At 40.0% G+C, this 20,099-nt stretch overlaps 1 protein-coding gene across 3 annotated transcripts in view; it reads left to right on the forward strand.

Annotated features, from left to right (window-relative positions):
* SPECC1 (sperm antigen with calponin homology and coiled-coil domains 1) overlaps positions 1-20,099 on the forward strand; it is a 239,140-nt gene that overhangs the window by 190,152 nt on the left and 28,889 nt on the right. For all 3 annotated transcript variants that reach the window (XM_081029667.1, XM_081029668.1, XM_081029669.1), the window contains one exon: positions 421-523. In XM_081029667.1, the coding sequence (XP_080885793.1) occupies positions 421-523 (103 nt within the window). The remainder of the gene's footprint in view (positions 1-420; positions 524-20,099) is intronic.

Here is a 20,099-nt window from a genome sequence, read left to right on the forward strand (position 1 = left end):
CCATAAGCAGACAATCTGTGTTTTTAAAATGTCCTTCTGACCTACCTTCTATGTATGTAAATATAGGTATAGCCTTGAAACATAGAGTATTGTTTTCTATAGATGTCTTTAATTAAAATGATACTTAAAGTAAACAAACAAAAGGCAAGATGGATAGAGCAACAGATGGATTCAAAACAAACAAAACAAAAAAACTCTCCCTAGACTGCTGATAACCAAGAAACAATTTAATTTTTCTTTTATACCATGAGACATCATAAAAATGTATCGTTAATGTGACTGATTTGGTTGTTATTCCTTAGAGCCTCCCTGGAATGACCTAGACTTTTGTTTTTCTAATGTACTTATTTGTTTCTTATATATTTGAGAGTTCTAAAAATTAGCACCTTCTCTTTACTGTGTGCCCTTCTTTCTAATTAGTGTGGAAAGAAGAGACCCTCTGGCTGCGTTGGCCCGGGAGTATGGCGGCTCCAAGCGCAATGCTCTACTAAAATGGTGCCAGAGGAAGACAGAAGGTTATGCGGTAAGCGACAATGTCAGCCAGTGTCCAGCCAGCTCTGGGCAGTAGTTGTCCTATGCCAGTATGTGTACTGTGTGTTCATGTGCTTGGATGGGCCAATGTGCGTGTTATTGTCATCTTTCTAGTTTCCTAGGCAGGGCTGGCAGGCAATGTGCTGCGCAGAGGTACCACCCCGACAAAGAGGCAAGAGGGACCGAAAGGCAGTCTGCACTCCATTCAACAAGCCATGTACCTCAGGGTGGACCTGCATCTCCTGTGGGCAGGGCTACCTTTTCATTGCACAGAAGTGGAAACTCCCCGAGCAGTGCACCCCACACTGCTTCTTTTCCTAGTTCACATAAAGGTCACACATAGCTGAGCCTTCAAAATGACTTACTTTAAGAGTTGTTTATATTTAGTTTAGGAGTTTCAGTTTACCAGAAGAGTATTTGTTTTCTGTGAAAAGTTAGACAAGAAAGTAATACCTGACATAAGTGTAAGCTTTTTCATTATGAATATCATAACAAAGATAAAAGTGCATAGTGCATCAAATATAAATTAGTTCCATGAATTATGAAGTGAAAACCCATGCAGTCACTACTCACATCCAGAAATACAGCGCTGCCAGGTCCCCCAAACCTTTCATGTGATTTTCTAATCATAACCACTCCCTACTCCCAACGATAGCTGTTATCCTCCATTTTCCTTATAGTTTTCTACAAAAATAAGTGCTATGTTAGTTTTGCCTACATTTGAACTCTATAAAATGGAATAAAAAATAATACTTGCATCTGGCTTTTTTCACACAGTATTAAGATTTATCCATATAGCTCGTTGCATATAGCTTTAGTTTTATGCATGTCCATATAAACTTATAGATTTATCCATATCCATGTTGCATATAGCTGTAGTTTGTTAATTTTCTTCACCATTTAGTAACCTATTATGTGATCCTACCATTATTTATTTATCCATTGTATTATTTACGGACAGATGTGTTATTTCTAGGCTGGCACTATTATAAAAAGTGCTGGTATGTTCTTGCTCATGTCTTATGGAACACATGTGCCCATTCTTTCTGGATCCATAATTAATCGAATTACTGAGCTATGGGGGTATGCTTATATTCGAGTATGGTAGATAGTGCCAGACAGATTTCTGAAGCAGTTGTACAGTTTACCTCCCAACAGCAATGTATGAGAGATCTATTTCCCTACATTCTCACCAATACTTGGTGTTAGCCTTTTTACTTTTGGTCGTTGGATAAGTGTGTAGTGGTTGTGTTTGTGATTTGCATTTCTCTGCTGGCTAAGGAGGTTGAGTGCCTTTTCATATGCTAAACATTCGGGTAGTCTCTTTGGGGATGTGCCTGCTTAGGTCTTCTGTCCATTTTTAAAATCGGTTGTCTTTCTTTTCCTTATTGCTTTCAGGAGTTCTTTATATGTTCTGGATATAAGTCCTTTGTCAAGTAGATATTATTGCAAATATCTTCTCCCAGTGTGGCTTGAATTTTTTATTTTTTTGTTGAACAAAGGTGTTAATTTTAATTAAGTCTAATTTATCAGTCTCTTCTCTAATGGTTAGTGATTTTTGTGTCCTGTTTAAGAAATATTTGTCTATTTCAAGGTCATGAAAATATTTTTCTGTGTTTTCCTCTAGAAGTTAGCTTATTTTACCTTTCTCATTAAATAGACACCCTCTTAAAAATTGCCAGCTCCCACTCCCTTCTCCTCACTCAGTCCCATTCTCAGGGTTGAAACCATCCCAAAAGGGAGGCCATCACAATAACAACATCCCTCGGCATGCCCACCATGCCACCAAGGAAATGGAAAAGAATAAAAAGTTACGGAGAGAAAGCTGATTCCAGGAAGGTAAAGGAAGTAGGAATGGTAACAGAAAATTGAAGATGAGAAAGAGCAGTCAGCCAGGGATGAAGTCTTGACTCGCTGAACCACTTGGGACCACTGATGGTTGACAACACCGTCATTTCCCCACGCCACAGGAACCGATTGAGAGAAGTGTTAGAATAGGTATGAAAAGGCGATTAAAATTTCCAGGAGGAATTGGCCCATTAACATATAATGTTATAATTACATTGCAAGGAGGAATTATGCGGTAAGATATTTCTAGTCTAACAGAATATTTCCAGTTGTCATGAGTTTTTTGTTTTCTTTCATGAATATTTTAAACTAGTTTTTGAAAGCGTTTTACATTTGATGAAACCCAAAATTCATTTTGCCTGGAGAGTATTTTTCATTTATTGTTAAATCTGTAAATTTAGAGAGAAATATAAATCATATATATCTCACTTACCTGCTCTTTATAAAATATCCTCTGTCTAGACCTGTTTGTCTAAGATGCGTCATAAGCCTTCTAAATCTTGTTCTCTCAGACTTAGGAACCCAAAAATAAATTGTAGAAAACTCAGATGGTTCACAGTCTTTTGGGAAATCAGTAGCCATGTGCATTTCTACTTAAAATAACTTTCTTTTTACCCCACCAATATATAGTGTGATAGGTTATGTCAAAACTCTCCATATATTAATTCAACAAATTTTTATTGAGGGACTTATTCAGTGTTAGATAATAAATCAGGTGCTGGGAAAAATCAGCATTGTAGGAAATGGGCAAAATCTCTGCTCTCATGGAATTTACATTCTCAGTGGGGGAGTGTCAATTAATTAAAATAAAAAGTGAAATATGTACTGTATTAGAAGGTGGTATGTACTATAGAGAAAAATAAAGCAGGGTCTGGGAATGTTGGGTGGCAGATACAATTTTAATGAAAAGGTCGAGGACAGGACAGTTGAGCGCTGGCTCACCTCACCTGAAGGAGATGAAGACTTTTGTATTTTCATCAAGGCTTATCACATACCAAGTGCTAGGCTTGGAAGGTCAGAATAAGGATATCATCACTTTAGCAACTGTATCAGTTGAAATTTAAGTAACAAGGTGGTCTCTCCAATTGCAGCACAGAGGAATTAGAATAGCAGGCCAGACCGACATACTGAGTCCTTGTTCAGCTCTCTGGTGTCTTGAGGATTAGATCGCGTGAAAGAACATGATCATCATGCACTCACTGAGTGAGGGCTCATCGCAGAGGAGACCTTCCAGACATGCTGCTCATCTCAGATTTCTTTGGATATTTTTTGGAAATAGCCAGATTTCCGGGAAGGCCCTGCAAATTACACTCAGTCCCGAGCTTGGTGCTTGTTAAATACCTGTTAGCTATATCCCAAACTGGGGTAGACCTGACCCCTGGAACCCCTACATCTCCCTTTCTTGTCTGCTTATAGTTCCTGTTTGGGGTTAGGACCGAGAAATTTCCATCTCGAATGTAAATACCAATGTGGGTTCTGAAAGGGCAGAAAGCCATGGTGGTGGATATGACAGGCAGAATTCTGAGACCCCCCAAGTGACCCTCGCCCTTGTATCTCTCCCTGCACAAGGCAAAAGGGAACTTATCTGGGCAGACCTAACACATGAAGCTATTACAAGCTGAGAGTTTTCTCTGAAGCATAAAAGGGACTCAGAGCAGTGTTGGTGGGTTTGGAGTTGTGGGGAGCATGTGAGAAGGAGCACGTGAGCCAGGAGGTCCCTGGCTGACAGGAAACCTCAACTTTCGAGCACTAACGCTTTAGTGCTGAGGTCCTCCCAATGTCCAGGGGATGCCATCGGGGGTGCTCTACATTTTTGAAGTTGACAATGTCAAGTGCACTGCTGCAAGGTCCTTGTCATTTCTCTCCCTGTCCTCATGCCGTCAGATCTCAGCTAGGCTAAGAATTGTCACTTTGCTTGGGCTCCTGCCTTCCCTTAGCTGAGGGATGCTGGTCTGCAACACACTGTGATGAAAGGGTGGAATTAGCTCCGAATCTCTGCAGAGTCCTGGTACCTCCCAGGAAGCATGAGTAGGTGGGGCCACCGCACACCTCTACAGGTGACACGTTGGCCGCTTGCCTAGGGCCTGCTGTTTCTGGACTATGTGGCCACACCAGTGATTTATTTGGTCGAGGACATAGGTAGGGATTACCTAACATCTCACCTAGCTCTTCAAAGCTAGAATCCATAACTTATAGCAAGTTTTAACAGGCTGAGTTTTAAAGTTTTAAAGACCTCAGATTTTAAGTGTCAAAATTAGAATATTAGAGCAGTACTGTAGTAGAAAGAAATATGTAAAATGATACCCAAGTTCATTCTTATGGGAAGCATAATTTGAAAATAGTTTGGCTGGAAATGGTCAAGTATTTTTTATTGTTTTCATCTTAAGTCACTATCTTAGTGTTTTGTTTTTTTGTTTTGCTGTTTAATAAATTACCACAGACTCATTGACTTAAAACAATAAATACCTGCTTATGAGCTCACAGTTCTTACAGGTCAGAGTCCCGGCTGACCTGGCTGGGCTCTCAGGGTCCTGCAGGCTGAAATGAAGGTGTCACCTGAATGGCATTCCCACCTAGAGGCTCTAGGGAAGAATCTACTTCCACGCTTAAGTTCTCTCAGGGTGTTGGCTGAACTCGCCCTTTTAAATTTGCCCTGTGACCTTAACTGAATCACCGGTGTGGTCACATAGTCCAGAAACAGCAGGCTGTAGACACAAGGCCAAGGTGCCACCTGTAGAGGTGTGCGGTGGCCCCACCTAGTCATGCTTCCTGGGAGGTACCAGGACTCTGCAGAGATTCGGAGATAATTCCACCCATTCATCAGAGAGCGTTACAGGCCAGTGTCTCTCAGCTAAGGGAAGGCAGGAGACCAGGCAAAGTGACCATCCTTAGCCTAGCTGAGATCTGAGGGCTTAAGGACAGGGAGCGAAATGACAAGGACCCTGCAGCACCACCTATGTGGACATCAACTTCAAAACTGCAGAGCGCCCCCCATGGCGTCTCCTGGGTATTGGCAGGACCTCGGCACTAAAGTGTTAGTGCTAGAAAGTCCCAGTTGGTCCACAGACACCACGGAGAAGGAGATTCCATACTATTGGGTTTGGATTTACAGTGTTCCCCTCTCCCCCCTTTTCCACAAGGATACGTTCAAAGGCCCCTAGCAGATGTCTGAAACTGCAGGGAGTACCAAACCCTGTATATACTATGTTTCTCCTATACATTCATATCTAGTATGATAAAGTTTAATTTATAAATTAGGCACAGTAGATTAATAGCAATAACAAAGTAGAAAATTATAACAGTATACAGTAATAAAAGTTATATGAATGTGGTCTCTCTCAAAATATCTTATTGTACTGTACTCACCCTTCTTGTGATGATGTGAGATGATAAAATACCTTATGAAGTTGAGAAGTTTTTACCTTTTCACCTAAAGGAAGCACTTTACAGCTTCTCTTTGGCCTATCCGAATTGCCACATCACTACTCCTGCACTTTGGGGCCATTATTCAGTAAAATGAGGGTGACTTGAACTCAGGCGCTGTGATACCAGTGAGTAGATCTGTTAATTGATGTGGCTCCTAAGCGCTGAAGGGACTGGCAGTTTATACAGTGTGGATACACTAGGCAAAGGGATGATTCAGGTCCCAGGCCAGACGGAGCGGGAGCACGAGATACTGTCATGCTACTCAGCATGGCGCACAATTTAAAACTTACGAATTGTTTGTTTCTGGAATTTTCCACGTAATATTCTTGGACCGTGGGTGGCTGTGGGTAACTGAAACCATGGAAAGCAAAACTGCAGATAAGGGGATACCACTATGCTAGCAGCACGGCTTATTTCAAATATTCTGCAAGGCTAGACTTAATGGTTCTGAAGCTTCCTGGTAAACTTAAAAGCCGTACACCACACGCACATCTATAGAGAGAGAGAAAGCAATGGGTTATTTATCTCAAAACACTTGAGTTCATTTACCACTTAAGTGCACATTGATTTCCTTGTAATATATTCTACATATTAGTAAACAAAATGCTATTTCCTGTAACAAACCGGCTTTATAAGCTTTGTTTCCATAGTATGCGTCATAGTTAAAGGCATCAGTCCTGAAAGATTAAACCAAAAAATTGTGTTGAATAGTTGAATAATCCAAGGAGCTCCTTGCTCCTTCTTATGAAACTTTAAACAGAATAACTGTGACTTGTGACAAGTAACAGAAACTCCATAGTTTAAATTCAAGTAAGAACTTTGCTCTCCTGGCTGGTATTTTTCTTCACAGAGCTTCTGTAGTCACTGGTATATAAATGTCCTCTAACCATCTCTTCCTTATTTTTCCATTAGTAAGATAATTTAAGTAAGGTAGTTTAGTAAGAAAATTTAATTGTCAACAAGATTATTTCTTCCCAAATCATCCCATCACATAGCATTGTGATTCACATTTTATCTCCTAATTTTAACCAAGGCTGAATCAAAGTTTGAGGGCTCTGTCATTTTATTTCACAAGCATTGATGTCAGAGGAATGAAGATGCAGAGCACTAGTGGGAACTTGGGTGAAGCTGGAGATAGCGGTGACAGGAGCTGGGTGTGACTGTCGCTTTAGGAGCAGTGCGGCAGGAGGCTGAGGCCAGCAGCGTCAGGAGGGGGCCCCCGGCGGTTCTGATTCAGGGCAGTTTCTGGGGGAACAACTTAGGGATACTTCCAACCCTGACCTGAGACTGTCACTTAGGTGAGTTGATTGTGGAGTGACCAAACTAGTTTTAGTTCAAGGTTGGGGTGTAGTCACCAAACAAATTTTATTCATACACACATATGTGCACTTAACAAATATATACTGAACGCCTGCTGGATACTGTGCTCAGCAGCCAGGTCTAGACCTCTAGGAAGTGGGTGGGTCAAAGGTAGTGGAACAGACAACAAAGAAAGAAAAGAGAAGGCCAGGGGACTAGGCCCAAGAGCCTTGCGAGAATTAAGCAGGAGGGTGCAGTGGTGACTGGGGGCAGTCTCAGTGGGCAAGGCCTGTCAGAATGACGGTAAGAGCAAGCCCTGTGGCCATAGGGTGGAAGGAGGCACACCAGGCACAGGGAATAGTTCGTGCAAGGGGTTGGGACACAAACCCCTTGTTGTGCTGGAGGGATGGAACAAGGCCTGTGTGGCTGGGGACAATGTTGAGCAAGGTACAGAGTGCATTGGGACAAGACTAGAGAGTTGAATATTTGGATCATGGGTTTATTTCCAAGTGAGAATGGGACTCAAGGCTTCTGGGGGGGAGTTCAAGCACATTAGAGTGATGGTAACTTGGCTTTTGCCATGTCCCAGCTGGAGAGTGACAGCACCGGAGGTCGACACATCTTCACACTTGGGTTCCATTGCGTTCCTCATTTGTCTCCAAGAAACTGAAAATGATAATTCTGCCTTCCAGCGTGTTGGACATCTTCTCTGTGGCACGGGCTCTGCCAGCCGTCTGTGGCTATAGATCCTTGAGCTCATTATAGCGGATCCGTGTAAATTAAAATATTCTTTTAATCACCCACAGGCATTACAGATTGTTATAAATATCCAAAAAGTAAAGTTGTTTTTTAAACTAAGCATTAAAATTGTTCAATCTAACTTGTAATCAAAGAAATACAAATGAAAAATTGAGAGGCCCTTTCTTTGCTTATTATACTGGAAGATTTTTGTTTCAAATGATGAAATAGTCAAAATGAGAATTCTACTCTGCTATTGGTGGGAGTGTGTACGTGAATACCACCTTTTGGGAGGGAAGGGTAGCGGTGTGTGTCAGGAATCTCAAAAATGAGTGTGACCTTTAACACAAAAATACGTTCTAGGTATTTATTTCAAGAAAATATTCATGAATGCCTATGAAGACATAATTTAAAGCAAGTTTATTATAGTTTTATATATTTATTTAAAATTATTTTAAAAGAACTGGAAATGATACAAATTTCTAATAGGGGAATCAAACTTAAAAATCATGCTTTGTGCAAATATATTTAAAGGAACTAGAAAAAGTGTGCACACTACATTAAGTCAAAAGTTAGATTTTGAAACAGTCTATACAATATGACTCCAATTCTGTAAAAAGAAATTTATATAAATTTTATACAAATGTTAACAGTGTAACCACTGGATGAATAATAAGAATTTATTCATGCTTTCCTGTGTATTTTTCATTTTCTACATTGAACATGTATATTTTTAACAAAAATATTTTTTAAATTGCATCTTTTTTAAAGGAAAGCCAAATGTAGGCCACATATTATATGATTCTGTTGATATGAAATATAAACATATTCAGAATATAAACAATATTTGCATATTCTGTCCAAAGTATGCAAATTCATAGTCAGAAAGTAGATTAGTGGTTGCCAGGGACTGCGGGAGGGTGTTTAGGCAGTGACTAGGTACAGGGTTTCTTTTGGGGGGATAAAAGTGTTCTGGAATTAGATAGGGGTGTTGGTTGCACAACCTTGTAAATTAACTAAAAGCTACTGAATTATACATTTTAAAAGGGTAAACTTTATGGTGAATTGTATCTCTATAAAGCTGCTATTTATTTTTTTTAAAGGCAGTTAGAAGAGCTTACGTAGGGGATCAGGGAACTAGATTAGGGGTACGTGGGGTAGAAACTGCTATTTAAATATAAATCTTATCAAACTATAACTTTAAACATACCTGTGTATTTCTTTGTATAATAAAAAATAATTTAAATAAAACAAAGTAAAAGGCAGAGATGCAAGGTATTATACCTTGTTTTTATTTGGGAGGTGGAATTCACAAGTAGTCACTTTATTTTTATGATTTAGAGCCCAAATATATTATTTGTATCAAATGTTATTATGGTATACATATAACTTAGGGGCGAAAGTCTGAGGGAAAAGGTCACAAAGGAGTATTATAGTTAATAATTAAACCAAATCCTTTCCGAAAAAATGTTTAAAGTCGAAGAACTGGGCAAGAAGGAATTACAGTATAAAGAATGGGCTTGGGCGCCGCATGCAGGGTTGGGTTCCATTCCCATGTCTGCTGTGCCACTGCAAAGCCATGCAACAGTTAAGTCAGTTTTTTAAACTGCATCTCTTTAATTAAAATATAAACAAAAGACTGGTAAAACATTTTTCAGAAAATTGGCATTTTTCCAGGTGGTATGCCTAAAATGTCTTTACCCCAAATTTCACATATTATAACAGAATTTTTTCATTTTGGCCTGGCCCCGTCTTATTTTTTTAAGACAGTAAAAGTAAACATTTTATATCAAAGCTTTTGCCATTTGAAATAATAATAATATAGGTCTGATCCTGTTACACTAGATTTAAATCTCAACTCAGATCAGAGTTTAGCCAACCGTGGTTCAGGAGGCAAACCTAGCCCATCACACATTTTCTGTAAGTAAAGTTTCACTGGAACACAGTCACACCCAATCATTCACATGTTGCCTGTAGCTGCTTTTGTACTACAACTGCAGAGTTGAGTAGTTGCAGCAGAGACCTTTTGGCTGTATGACCTATAAAACCAAAATTTACTGTCTGCCCTTTACAGAAGTCAGCTGACCCCTCCCTTAGATAGATGTACACAAATATCTCCTGTGTTCAAATCATGTTTGTGTCTTGCATCTCAGCAAGAAAAAGTGTTCACATAGGAAGAGACTTATTTGAAAATTTATCTGAATCTGTTCAGTTTCCAAATTTGTATTGCAAGAGTTCAGCTAGCAGGACATAGCTGTGCCCTCACAGAGGCACAAATAAGTTATCTTTGAGCCTGTTTTTAACCTATTGGCTAGGAGCTACATATTCTTCTCTAGTAGAGAAAAAAAGCAGTCTTTGTATTGTTCAAAACAAACCTTATTTTGCATCTAGAAAGAACACCCACGTTGCCAGCAAGTTCTGTTTTTCTGTCTCTGGGTTCCCGTAGACAAGCACTAACACATGCTTGTCCAATAGCAAGCTGTAGCAGGCCATTTTGGGGCTCTAGTTGTTTTCTTTTCTGAGACAGGTCTTTTGAGGGCTACATGCACAACTCATAGGATGAAAATGCTTTGATTTATTTATGGTCATTAAAGTTGTTCTTTTCCTGACTTCATTATAAAGACAGATTCTCAATAGAAAATGAATGTCATTATTGGCCTCTACTCTCTTGAGGCCCTTTTTCACCCAGTGTCTTGGTTTCTGCAGCTGTTTATGAAACACAGTGATTTGTGTAGACCTTTTAAATGGCACCAGGTATTGTCTTACATTCTGAGGCAAGTAGAATTTATTAGGATGAAAGGTTGTATTTCCCAGGTTGTCGTAGGCATAAAATCAACTCTTGGCAATCCACATTTCCAGTTGGTTTTATCTCATGAGGCGGCATGCTTAGACGCTCCCTTTCCCACTCTCAGTTGTACACACAACTGTACGAATGAAAAAATATCAAATTAAAGAGTATAGATACCAGTGATTGTTTACACGGCAGCTGGGGTGGAGCTCCACCTTCATCTAATGTACATGGTTGACAACAAAGCAACCATGACCACCCTGATCACTGCTGATTGGTCCAAGGGAGGGCACCCCATTTGAGCTGAGCCAGTCAGCCTCTCCTCAGGAGTTTCAGAAATAGAACTGAAAGAAATATTACTCTAGAATACAGAACTCAGGTGCTGTTGGCAGCCATGTTTTAGCCATTGTGCGGAAAAGAATGACTAATAGGCCTGAGATGGCTGTCCTCACAAAGGCTGTCTGCAAGGTTGGCCCTTGACTGATGTCTGGTAACTTGGATATCTGGAGGGTTCCCACCATTCCCAGAACTGATAAAAGAGTCTCTGTGCCTAAACAGGTGATGCAAATACTGTGGTTTCTGCTGAACACCTTTCCTTCTGGGAGTCTGGATTTCTGACACATGCTAGGCACGTATCACCAGTTCAATCCCAGACCCTTATGAAATGTCTCCATACATCATACATGTCAGAGATTCTACCAGTCCCACCTTGAGGAAGTCTCTCCTGGAGCGTCTGGCCTCCTCCAACACGGTTTGCCCTCTGTGCTGGTGCACAGCTGCCAAACTGAGGTCTCCCTTCACTATAATACCTTCTCCTCTCCCTTTTTGGATCCTCTGTGTTTCATGTCCTATTCCTTTCTTTCCTTTTCTTGTTTTGGTTCCTCTAGTATCTTCCTGAGAAAGGGATCATAGAAGGTAAAATTTTATGACTTTGCATCCTTATTTTACCCTGACCCTTGATCGTTTTCGTTGGATAAAAAATTTTAGGTCATAAAATATTTTCCTTCATAATTTTGTAGGCATTGCCGTACTGCCTTTTAGTTTCCAGTGTTGCAGTGAGAACAAAATAATTTCAATCATTTGTATGTAATGTTTTTCACCTCCAGAAGTTTTTAGGAGCTTCTGGTTGTTTCAGCATTCTAAAATTTAACGGTGTGTGTATTGATGTGTATCTTTTCCTTTCTATCGTACTGGGCACACACTGTACCTTTTCAAAAAGGTAACTCATGACCTAATTTTCTTAAATTATTTCTTTGGTAATTCCTTCTTTGTTTTCTTTCTCTGAAACTCCTACCCTGGTCCCCTAATTATATCATATCTCTTTTCAACTTTTTCCATCTATTTGTTTCACAGTTTTCTTTTCTAAGACACTTCCTTAATTTATCTTCCAAAGTCTATTAAATGTTTCATTTCTGCTATCCTATTTTTTGTATCATTTCAATTTTTTAAATCTTTAATTACGGTAAAATACACGTAACAAAATTTACCAACTTAACCATTTTTAAGTGCACAATTCACTAGTTTCAAGTATTTTCACATTGCTGTGCAACAATCTCTAGAATTTTTTCATCTTGCATAACTGACACTCTGTACCCCTTAAGTAACAACTCCCATCCCTTTTTTCCCCCAGCCCCTGTCAACCACCATTCTGCTTTCTGTTTCTATGAATTTGATTACTTTAGGGACCTCATAAAGTGGAATCATACAGTATTTGTCCTTTTGTGACTTGCTTATTTCACTCAGCATAATGTACTCAGTCCATGTTGTAGCACATGTCAGAATTTCCTTCCTTTCTGAGGCTGAATAATATTCCATTGTATGTATCTGCTGTCATATTTTTAAGTTCTCAGAGTTCTTTTTTGGACGTGAATTTTTTATAGCATCCTGTTCTTTTTTCACTGATGTAATATCATCAGTTAATCTTGCTGAGAATGGTAGGTTGTTTTTATCCCTAAATCTTCTCCCTGCCTAGATTCTTTCCTACAGGTTCCTTTCTTCTCTTGGTATCTCCTGGTCTCTATCTGTGTGCTAGAGGCTTTGTCAGAAGACTAGTGCTCGTTGACTGTCCATTGACATTTAAGTGAGGGGCTCCACAAAGCTGACCAGTGTGTGAGGCTCGTGACTGTGGTCTTCAGTGTAGAGCAGGGTGCCTGTGCCATGTCCGTGCCAGACATATGTCAGCGTCTTCAGGTCTTTCCTCTTGGGCTGGTCGGATTCTCCAGAGAAGGACCTTTCAGTCTCCTGCCAGTGGGCGTCAGCCTGGCAGCCAGGGTTTGGGGAACAAGTCAGAGAAGAGAACCAGGAGTGGGAGGGCCGTTGACTACCTCAGCACCCAGCAACCTCTTCTGATTCCTCTGTTTTCAGGGCATCATTCATGCCTCACGTTGAAATGTGATTTTTGTGTTGCTTTCTGATAAATAGTAATTAAAAGAAGCTTATTTTGTTTTGAGTTTACTGAGAATTTGTTTTTAAATACAGAAGTAGATAAGAATTGTGCTTAATATCCCCCTGTCCAGAGGCCCTATTTTATGCTCCAGGCTCCAGGGGAAGGGAAGAGCCATCCTCTGTGCAGAAAAGAGAAAGCATCTGCAATCCTGACCACTTTGTAAACAGGTTTTCAATCCCGTCCTCCTCTTTTTAACCACCTCAGACCCACCTCCTGAGCTTTTGGGAGATTTTGCACTAAAATCAGGTTGGGTCTCTGCTCTTCTCCACTGCTGGCTTGAAATTTAGTTTTCTTTGGTCTGTTATGTTAGTTATTTTTGGTTTATCTACTTTTCAGCTGCCAGAATTTTGTACCCTTTTCCCCCATCAATTCATGCCTTTGGGAAGAAAGAAATCTTTCTATGGTTTTGGTGGGCCTTCAAAAGGGAATGAAAATAAGTTCATGTGTTCAATCTGCTATCTTTACCTAGAAGTCTCAGGGCTTGTTACACCTTAAAAATATTAACCTTCATCTGTCACGAGGTTCCAGGTATTCTTTTTTGAATATTTAAACCTTTTCTTCTTTTGCAATTTGTATTTATTTTACTAGATAGTATGGTAACTTTTTTCCTGAATGGATAGCCATTTGTTTGGGCATCATTTATTTAACAGTCTTTGTTTAACCACTTGATAGATCCAGGCATAAATGGGAATTCAGTAGGTGTCTGGACTTTCTAACTGCTTTTACTGACCTATTAGTCTGGTCCTCTGCCATGGACTGTTGCTGTTCAGAAAAGTGACAAAGTGACCAGTAGGCACTTGCCGGTGTGCTTACCACGGAAGGGCTCCCTAAATGTTAGTTCTCGTTAGCAATATTTCTTGTTAACTTTTTGCGTCTCAGCATTTTTCATTATTTGGTTATATTCGTTGATTTGCTAGAGTTTTCAAGCTAGGCTATTGCAAATAATAACTTTTTTCCTTCTTTCCAGTATTTATGCCTCTTATACTTTTTTTTATTGCCTCCATGAAAGTCCAGAAAATGTTGAATGCTGTTGATGGTGGATATTCCTGTCTTGTTTTCCATTCATAGTAATATCTAGCCTTTAAATGTGATTTTGTATTGTTTTCTGTTATCTGTCAACTAATGGAAACTTATGTTTTGAGTTTACTGAGAGTTGTTTTTTTTAAATCCAAAAATAGGTAACAATTGTATCAAATTCCTTTTTGGCTTTTGTTGAACAAGCTGTAAGGTGTTTTCTCTTTTAGCCCATTTATGTAATGAATATGTATGTATTATGTATTACATTACATATTAATTTCCTAGTGGGAGAAACATTTTCTTTTCTTTTTGTTTTTTTTTTGCAATTCAGTCTTTTATTGTAATTTTATGCTGGTAAAGTACAAAGGATGGTCTGTGCCAATAACTGACTGTTCAAGTGCTAAGGTAAAATTTTATCAGTAATAATACTATAGTGTCTTGTTTTAACATAGAATACTACTATATTTTTAGCGTGGTAACCTTTGACTGTATTGTACCTTTTTTTTAAAAGAAGAGAAACATTCTTATATTGCTGGGAGCAAAATTCCAACTTGGTCATGGTATATGCTACCTAACATGGTATTTATTCCTGGGGGAAAACATCTGCTTGTGGTTATTCTTTAATACAAAGTATATTGTTTTTTACATTCTGTTAGTAATAAAGGGATGTTTGGCTTGTTTGGTTTAGGAATAAATGAAGTTTTGTGTTAATAAGACCTGATTTTTTGTTACGAAGTTAGGCAGCAGGAAAATTCTATCACATGTACGTGGTCAAAATATGCACTATTTCACTGCCTTCTCCAGTAGGATTGGTGACAGAATTAATTCTTTGCAAGAAGGAACAGATTATATACTTTGGGGTACGGGACAGATCCTTACAAGACTCTGACACTGCTTTTGACAAATGAAAACCCAAGTTTTCTGAAGTTTTGTTGAGTAGAAGTTGGGAAACCTCATTGAGAAGTTTTGATTTCCCCTGTTCTCTAGAAGTAAAGGCTTAAATTTTCCTTAGGACTGGATGCTCTTTTCTACTGATAAAAGTCCTTGCAAGGACCTTATATACATATAATTACACAAATGGAAAGCAGGTCCCACCACTTGTTCCCAAGGGAGCCACTGTGAATGGCTCGGAGTTACCATCGGTGGTTCGGTGGTCGTGAGTCTCACTGTGCTCACCGGATGGTATCTTCCAGTGTGTGGCCAGCTGATCCATTGAGTTCTGAGCTAGTTGCATTGAAGTCTCTTGTGGTTTTTGTCAAAATATTTGATTTCTAAGAGTTTTTGCTTCAGATATTTTGAAACTAGACTTAAGGGTTTGTAGCTCTTATATTTTCTTGGTAGGTTGTACCTTTTATTTCAGTTAAACCTTTTGATCTAAAAGTTTACATGTTATGATACTAATTCCCGTTTCTGTTCAGCTTTTATTTGAGTGATGTATCTTTGTACTTCCTTCATTTTCAATCTTTCCTTGGTTGCTTGCTTTGTATTTCCTTTGTGTGTGTGTGTGGGGGGGGGGGGGCGGATATTGGAGAACAGTGTGTTTTTCCAGGATGTCAAGCCGTTGTTTTCAATCTAGTTGTGGAGGGCGCAGTTCACTGGCCCATGTGGGAATCGAACTGGCAACCTTGTTGTTAAGAGCTTGCTCTCACTCTAACCAACTGAGCCATCCGGCTGCCCTCTTTGTATTTCTTATAAATAGCTTCATGTGTAATCTGAAAGTTCCTCTAGTAGGGAAATTTAGTCTGTTCACATTTCTTGTAGCTTATTTGTGTGTATTTAGTCTTATTCCGGATACCTTATTTTATGTTTTTGTATACTTTTCTAACTGGTTTTCTTTTTCCTGATTTCCAGTCACCGAACAGCACCTGTGGTGAGGCATGTGGGTTGAAAAGGTGGGAAACGCTCAGCATTCTTGCCTGAGAATCTGAGTAGCATAACGGGGTAATCATGTGAAGTTTAAAACAAAAATCAGTTCTTACCAAATTTGAGTAAAATAAATAGTCCTTTTTCCATCCAAATCAGTTTTAAGATGTAGAGCTAAAAAAAGCCAGTTGAATTAATAAGAAATGGTTTAGCAAGCCCTACTGGGGTCAGAAGTCAGAGGTGGAGTCAGGGCATAGGCCCAGCTGCCCTTGGCAGGCCCAACAGGGAGGGCTCCATGCACAAGCCGAGCACACAGCTCACTTACCAGGGGATCAGTCCAAAGCCAGAGTTGTGCCTGGGAGAAAGAGAGACTTGGAAGACCCAGGAACAAATACAGAGCATTGTGAGCTGGAGAAGATGGGATCAGACAGCACCCTGGAAGGGTTAGGGTGGTGAGAAAGCTGGGGCAGGAGAGAAGGAGCAGATGTGACCAGACCAGGAATTGGTGCTCTACGTCTTGTGGTGTCAGATTCCCATCATGCACAGTGCTGAGTGGGGCTGTGACGCTTCTGCAAGCCTGGGCAGAGCACCTCGCAGCTCTGGGGTTCCATAGGACAGAACAACAGCAGCACAGCCAAACAGAACTGAACAGCAGTTGAAAGGAATACTTGGGACCTTTTCATTCAGTTTAGGCAAGATTACTTAGCAGTTTGCTAATCAGGGCAGGATATTCTTGAAAGTACTTTTAATTACACAGGGAGGGTTCGTTGTTGTCAAATGAAAGCCACTTCGCTATTTTATTGTTTGTGGGAAGATGGAATGTGACTTGTCCCATCTGCTCTGTTGTTCTTGTGGTCCTTGATCTCTTTTTTTTTATTGTGATAAAATACATGTAACTTAAAATTTACCATTGTAACTGTTTTTAAGTGTACAGTTAGCTCACTGGCACTAAGTACCTTGTTGCGTCGTCGTCCCCACCATTCATACGCGGAACTTTCTCATCTTCCCGAACTGAAACTGTCCCCGTTCAACACTAACTCCCATGTCCCTCCCCCACCCACGGCACCCTCTCTCCTACTCTGTCTCTATGAATTTACCGATTTCAGGTATCTTATAGAAGTGGAATCATATGGTATCTGTCCTTCTGTAACTGGATTGTTTCACTTAGCATCATGTCTTCAAGGTTCATCTGTGTTGCAGCACATGTCATCCAGCCTGCCTTGCGGCCATCCGTCTTCCTCACAGATGAACTCAGATCCAGGACACCTCAGTCTCCCAGAACCACAGCTCTGGAGGCCACATCCCCCAGAGCTTTAAAACCTTTAACGGCTCTGTAGCCTGTGTGGGAGGATCAGCCTTTCTAACATGGATATTTAGCTGCTTTGTTTTTCCGCCCTTTTCTCAGAGGTATGGAATGTAGTTCACCCCCCACCCAATCACCACCGCCTACTAGAAAGGCTGGGAGATTAAATCCTCCACGTCCTTACGGAAAAAGAAAGCGTGTTTTGGTCACCAAGGATTTGGGCTCCAGAGTTCTATAAGTCATAAAGGTCTATGTTGAAGAACTAGAGATAAGAGGGTAACAGATAAGAGGGTAGAGGGTAGAGAGAAGAGGGAGAGGGTTGGAGTGGAGGCTGGACGTGTGTTGGGAGGACGAGCAGGGACCTACAAACCATTATGGAGTGGCCACTGCTCAAAGGCCCGGCTGCCAGGCGCATCTGGGAAGACCAGAATCCCAAGCGCAGGGCTCAGCTCAGCAACCCTGTAGGCTGAGGGACCCACTTCTGCTTGTTGCAACCTGTAGAATTCCTATGAAATGCGGGAGAAAATGAGGGGGGCAAAATCAGGCAGGCTTTTAGAGAACTAGACTCCACTGAAAGGCTGTTGACATGAGTTAGCAGATTCTTCTGGCTCAAAAGGGTCATTTAAAGGAAACATCTGCATCCAGACCTTGCCAGTGCACACATTTTTCCTATGTATAGAAATGTTAGATGTCCTGCCAACTTCAGGAAGTAAAAACAGGATTTTCAAAATAAAACCTTAAAAAAAAAAATGTTTTCTCCTTCTGTGGGCTGAGGTTGATTTAAAGTGCCTTTGTCCTCGCTCCTCTTTGTGGATCATTGGTCCGGGGTGAGAGCCTTTGTAGATCAAGTATGCCAGCAGCTGGTACTGCAGCATGGCACCATCCAACACCAAAAGCTATTATCTTGCCATCATTTAGAAAAGCGAGGCCTTAATGTTTGCCGCCATTCTCTCTCTGTCCCCCAGGACACAATATAAGTCTGTTTAGACAATTATAGTCCCAAGTGAATCTGCAGAATATTTTTTCCATTCTCTTATTCATAAAATGTTCGTTTGGGAAAAAGAAGTAATTTAGCCACAAGAAGCTTATGGTTTCAGTCTTTCTGAGGAGGGGCAGGGTAGGAAGTGAAGATTAGGTTGAAGATTGTCTAGTATAAATTGAACTTGGTCTTGGAACTAAATTCCTTAGAACAAATTGTTTAGTTATTACATATTATTTTCTTAGTAAGCATATCCAAAAATATAGAAGTGCTATTTCCCTTTTAAAAAAGGGTTTCCCTTACTAAAAATATTCTGTTTGGAGTGCTAGAGCATCATAGTGTGGGAAAAAATCATGTTGTTCTCTGAAACTTTGTGGATTCTTGTATGAATGTGTAGGGAAGTAAGTAGTCATTCATGTTGGGGTGAGGAGGGAGTATGAGGTGGAAAAATCTCTTTGAGGGCAATTTGGTAGAATCCAGCACAATTTATTCCACATGTGTGCAGAGTAATTACAAAAGGTTGGAAACAACCTAAACAGATTGCTGTATCCATCCACATGATGGACCTACAGATAGCCATTTGAAAAGAACAAAGTGCTAGTGGTGATGAAAAGTGAGCTAGTATTTATTAATATTTACCGTATGACAGACATTGCTCTAAGTGCTTTACCTGTTGTTTGTGCATGTAATCTGTATTACAATTCTATGAGGTATCTAATCCATACCCAGTCTAAGGATGAGAAAACTAAGGCATAAAGAGTTTAAGTAATTGCTTACAGTTGTACAACTAGTAAGTGACCAGCCAGGATTTAACTCTTGCTGTCTGGCTTCAAATCCAATCTCTTAGTCTCTATAACTGTTTCTCTATATGTTGTAAAAGGACCTATTGCTATAGATCTTAGTTAAGTGGGGGGGGGGAAGCAAGATGCAGAACCGTGTGCATAACATGCTACCATCTGCATAAAAAGAGGGGAGGTATATATATAAATATACATGTTTATATAAGGGTACAGCAGTGCTGTCAAATAGGACTTGCAGTGGTTGTTGGTATGTTCTAGATCTGCACTGTTCAGTATGGTAGCCACTAGCCACATGTAGCTCCTGAGCGCTTAAAAGGTGGCTAATGTGACTGGGAAACTGAATTTTAAATTTTATTTGATTTAAATAATTTAAAGACTAGTGGCTATTGTATTAGGCAATGCAGGATAGAATATATATGGAAGAATGCAAAACAAACTGGTAAGAGATCATTTAATCTTGTGATTTTCAAATTCTACTGTAGAGAAAGCTCTGCAGAAACTTTAATTGGAAGGACAGGTTCCATAGCTAATCATTTCAAAACCACGAATATAATTCTACCACTTCATTTGAGAGATGAGGAAACTAAGAGCCAGAAAAGTTGAGTCATCTGCCTAAAGTCACAGTCATACAACTACTTATTAAGAGCCATGTGTTGGCCTCTACTTCCAGTTGGGAGAGTTGACCCATTTGTGCAGATGGTTCATTAGAAGGTTTCTTGAATATTTCCTTGGGCGACTGGTGGATACAGATAAGCTTTCAGCTAGGAGAAAGATGGGGTTTAGGAGTGTTAACAGATTACTGAGCCTAGAAAGTGGTTAATGGGGGTAATTCTAGGATGAGTGAAACCAGCAGAGCTGCAAATCATTACCTTTTTTTTTTTAAGAAAAAGTAAGCCAAGAATACAGGTGGAATTAATGAAAATGAGGTAATCAACTCAACAGAATGGCAATAGAGCAGGGGTGTCAAAACTGCGGCCCGCGGCCAACTGCAGTCCGCAATCCATTGTTAATTGGCTCATAGCAAATTCCAAAAATATATTTAGTTTACTTAAATATACCAG

This window comes from Rhinolophus hipposideros, assembly GCF_964194185.1.
Source record: "Rhinolophus hipposideros genome assembly, chromosome: 20".
Classification (NCBI taxonomy): Eukaryota; Metazoa; Chordata; class Mammalia; order Chiroptera; family Rhinolophidae; genus Rhinolophus; species Rhinolophus hipposideros.